The sequence below is a fragment of the Protopterus annectens genome, chromosome 8.part0 (assembly GCF_019279795.1).
Source record: "Protopterus annectens isolate FY-2018-M chromosome 8.part0, PAN1.0, whole genome shotgun sequence".
NCBI lineage: Eukaryota > Metazoa > Chordata > Ceratodontiformes > Protopteridae > Protopterus > Protopterus annectens.
Genome location: NC_056741.1, coordinates 758,877,375 through 758,882,374, shown reverse-complemented (window position 1 = coordinate 758,882,374; position 5,000 = coordinate 758,877,375). Strand labels below are relative to the sequence as shown.

Here is a 5,000-nt window from a genome sequence, read left to right as displayed (position 1 = left end):
AAATGTAATTATTAAGTAATGCATATAGGAATTAAAAATGGAAAATATTTTATCAAAAGCACATTACATATGAATATACAGATAGATATCTAACAATCAGTCATCTGTGGAATGAGCGTGTCTAACGTATGACACTTAACTGCGTGCTATAGTCCTTTCCATTATAAAATGAATAGCAGAGCTCCTGGAATATGAGATTTTGACTGCTAAGCTAGTCTGAGTGAATTTAATTTAATTTGTTAATTTGTTAGCAGGACAAGTGAAATAATTGTTCTAAGACCTTTTTTAGCCACAAGGGCAGGACCAAATCCCTTAAATATATATAGCACCTACATTCACTAAGAAACCTGTTTTTTGTAAGGTGGGAAGAAGCCAGAACATCCAGACAAAACTCATGCAAAGAATGAGACAGCATGCAAAATTCCACACAAATAACTCCCAGAGGTGAGACATGACCTCTGATGCTATCATAAAGAGATTTTAACCACTGAAACAGTATGCGAAAAATGAATATGACATAGATGAAAATAAAAAAAAGCTTTATGTGCTGTAAAGTATTATTTTTTTTTTGTTTTTTGTAAACATATTTGTTCACCTACCAGTCAACAGGATGACCTGTTTCATTTCTGCAGGAGCTGAAAGCAGTCTTCACAGGGACCAGGAAAAGTATAATTTCAATCAGATTAAAGCACCAATGATTTGGAGGCATTCTCGTCAGTGTAGATTAACCTTCACAGGTACGTTACGTTTGTATTACAGGTGTGATTCCATCAACAAACAGCTCATTCTGGTGTACTGCTCATGCAACTCTTTTCAAGCTGCATGTACAAAAGAAATCCCCATTAAAGTATTTCTGTTTTGCACACAGGCATGTTCTGCTGGGCATTTCACAAAGAACATATATAAAGCACAGAATAGTGTGCTGAATAGTGTAAACCAAATGAAAAAAGGATATAATACTTTCCATTCATGTCAGCTCATTTGTTCTGAATTACGACAGCACAGCTCAGAAAATTCTAGCACTGGATATGACCTACATAGGAAACTTCTGAAATGAAGCTTAGTAGTTTTTTCCCAGAATAAATCACTTGTATCACAGAGAGCTTTTATAATGAAACAGGAAGCAATGAATGCCAGATGTTAACTTGCTTATTATTAGTCTGCCTTTGTTATGCAGTTCTTGAGCACTGTTAGTGAAACTGCTAAATTAACAAATAGAAGTGGTTATAAAACAGAAGAGCTTTGGACATAGCCATCAACTGTCCTTCACACTTTTTTGCAATGCATTTGTGGGTAAAATGGACATCCTCCAAACTACCCATGTGTGTGTGTCTGCACCTGTGGTGGGGGATGTATTTGTAAAAAAATGTGCATCCAGTAACAGACTACCATTCTATCCAGAGTCCATTGAGTGACAAGATAGGCTCCCACTCCCCAACCTCCTTGAAGTGAATAAAGTGGTAATCAGAAAATGAGTGAATGAATGAATACTCTGTCATGATTTCTCTGAAAGCAAAAAAAGGTACCTCAACGTATGAGCTCCATTAATACTTTAAGTACTGTTGAACACTTAAAAACATCTTGACCAAACTGGTTGCTATTTCTAGTCAAGCCTTTTTCCTTGTTGCTCTTGTGTTGTTCCAATTTTCATACTTCCACAGTTTTGATGAAAACTATCCTGTTGTTAATTAAAAGACAAGGAATAAAACCATTAACATAAAATGGTTTTGCTCCTTCTTAGACTTCTCTTCATCAAATATATCAATATTAGAGAAATCTGTAGTCATTGCAGAAAGATTATCTTGCATTAGGTTCGCATCAATCCACTCAACAGTGGCAGCATCTGCAGCTACCCAGCCTTAGCAACACACCAGTCACATCCTGAGGGCTCTTCTTTCTTTGTAAGTACATAGCAGGCCCTGGTGGAATTAAGGAAGAATTGATTTCCTCAGAGATTAATTTCTTAAGTCAATTGCAATTCATTTATCTGGGTTCCTGAGCTAAAGTCTAGGTGAATGTTTGCCTTTCTGATAAATTCCATTTGAAATGGGAGCACTTCACTGATATACTTTGTCTCTCCCACACTTCTCGACCTCTTACACAAGAAATCTGGACAAAGTCAAAAATAATGGGGAACAAAGGCCCAAAAACAGGGACATTTTTTTAAATATTGCTCATAAACTTAGAAAGTTGCTGGAATAAAAGGTTTTGTATTACCATGCATTTTCTAAAAGATATGAAGTATGAAACTCAAAGGTCTGTCATTATTTATCATATTCAATTCAATCCTAATAGATAGAAAAACAAAAAAATTATGAGGAACAGATCATAAATATGAGGCAAACATCTGGACACTGTGAAAATCTGGATAGTTGAGAGGTAAGCTTCCCTCCTTTTTGTTCTCTGTCTGAACATTTCTTGATCAAATGTATGTGTAACTCAGAGATAAATGGTTATACTCGAGAGGGCTATAAAATTAGGTTGTCATTTTTAGCAGATGACTTATTGGTATATCTGTCAGAACCAGAGATGGAATTTCTTAGGTTGTATGTTACTTGAATCATTTGGCAAGTATTCAAGTAATAACATTAATGCAAGTTTCAAGCTACTGGAATAAATGTTGCACTTCTCTGCAGCTTTGGGTGGCATGCCCATTTCTGATGAATAATCAAATTAATATATTTTTAGGGATTAAAATAGCCCTCATATTTTATGGCAAACTGTGGAACTTTCCAATAAGGCTACTTCTGGTATGTCTTAAAACGTTTTGTTCCAATGTGAGCTATAAGAAATCTGTCACTTGAAAAACATTATGTGAGTGTGTGTGTGTGTGTGTGTGTGTGTGTGTTTCTGTGTGTGTGTGTGTGTTTGTTAAACAAGTTGAAATTCAGTAATGTGGGCAACATTTATTTTACATGATACTGATTACAGTCAAGCATCATATGTGTCCCAGTCAGATGGTTATTTTGGTTGAGGGGAAGTCAGTATGTATATGAATGTAATTGATCCAGATAGTCATTTGAACACAGTTAAATCATCACTGATCTAGCTTTTTGAGGGCAGTGTGCATGTATGTGTGTGTCAGTGTTTGTGTCTAAGTCTATTCCAGTGTGTATTAAATCTGTGTGATTCGCAGAAAAAAATAATCATCTCAACTTTTATTTGTAGACAATTTATATATTTTTCTACATGGTGAAAAGAGCTGTAGCATATCTGAAGATACATCTGCACAAAATTAACTGAATCTGTTGTTTTATTGCATGTCATGAGCAATATAAAGCCATAACTAATATCATATCTCAAGTTTGTTGCATTAATGTTAATATTTCAGTACAAATGTCATTATATTTAGTTCACAATGAAATGCACGTCAACACAAAAATAGAATTATAAAAAAAAATCACCTTATTATGTTTTTATAACATCAGCACTAAAATCACTACTTTTTTTCTTAAGCTCTTTCCCTGTGATTATGATTATACACTGCTGTGCTATGTTAACTGAAACCAGAGGTCATCGATGTAATATAAAGTACTGGATAAAGGGTCTCAAAAATATGTCTTATGCTGCCCGACTGAAAGAACTCCAGCTCTATTCAGTCTCATACCGCTTGCTCAGAGGTGACCTGTGCCTGACATATAAGGCCATGTCAAACCCAGATTTGATGAATATGCTTCACCTCAAAAAATCTAGATCCCTCAGAACCACAAGGGCGGGAGACTTAAACCTTGACACGGTTATAAATAGAATGTGCTGGAGGGACAGATTCATCACCCAGAGACTCCCTATGCTGTGGAACAAAATCCCGGTACATGTGAGGCAGAGCACCTCTCTGGCCTTGTTCAAGAGGAATCTTGACCAATGGATGGGAGATTGCAGATATACCCCAGGGATTACTTCAGTGTCACTGCTTGACAGAGGCACAGCAAAATGATAGGCATAGTTTTTATTCAAACTAAAGGGGTGGCGAAAGCCACATAACTATGGGCTAGGCTTATAAATGCCCTTGGGCAGATAGCCTAGTATGAACCTATGAACCTATGAACCTATGAGTCCAATTCTGCAAAAAGAACACTATTATTGCTCTTCAACACTGGGCGGCCATGGTGGTGCAGTGGTTAGCATTGCTGCTTCATAGCAAGAGGTTCTTCAGTTCGATTGTTGTCTGGGGTGCCTTCTGTGCGGAGTATGCATGTCCTCCCTGTGGTCCTGTGGGTTTCCACCGGGTGCTCCGGTTTCCTCTCACATCCCAAAGACATACTGTACAGACACTCTAAATTGACTCTAGATGTGTGTGTTTGTGTGTGTGTGTGTGTGTGTGTGTGTGTGTGTGTGTGTGTGTGTGTGTGTGTGTGTGTGTGTGTGTGTGTGTGTGCACCTTCTGTGGAAGGTAGGGTGCTGGGCTGGCAACTCAACACTGTAAAAGTCCACTGCCAATTGTTCTTGGGACCGTTGTTCCCCTGTGGCAACCTCTAACTCGGGAAAAGCTGAGAGGAGAAGATTGTTGTTCAACATTATGATCCACTTGCTTTATTTTTGAACCATTGACTGTTCTACTATGCACATGTATACCGAGAGTATATGTTACTTTTAGTTTTGTCAGATCTGAAACATGTCAGTATTTAATTTATATTGCATTTACACACCCTGACCATTGATCTCTCCTCCTTGGGCAGTACTTAATATAATCTTTCTGCTGTGGTTGAAATGAGGTGCTTTATTTTCCTACATCATCCAAGTTTATTAGCTAAGGGTATTAATTTATCCTCCCTATATTTGGGTTTATACATCAGATTGTATAATGCTACTGATATGCCTCTTTTAAGTTGATTTTAATCTTCTCTGCTGTTTCTCTCTTTCTGACCTCCTGTAGATGTCTTGCAGTAGTGGCATCCCCTCGAGTTATGCACTTGAGCTCAGCTGTATAAGTACATACTGTTTACTGTTAACCTTTGCAGAGCTTCCTGTTAAAAGCATTTCTCTCTGTCCTTGTTCCACAC

At 37.3% G+C, this 5,000-nt stretch overlaps 1 protein-coding gene across 1 annotated transcript in view; it reads right to left on the bottom strand.

The window, feature by feature from the left end:
- LOC122808342 (deoxyribonuclease-2-beta-like) overlaps positions 1-980 on the bottom strand; it is a 108,219-nt gene extending 107,239 nt beyond the window's left edge. The window contains exon 1 of the mRNA XM_044079309.1: positions 600-980. Within this exon, the coding sequence (XP_043935244.1) occupies positions 600-709 (110 nt within the window). The 5' untranslated portion in view covers positions 710-980. The remainder of the gene's footprint in view (positions 1-599) is intronic.
- Between the last annotated feature and the right edge of the window lie 4,020 nt (positions 981-5,000).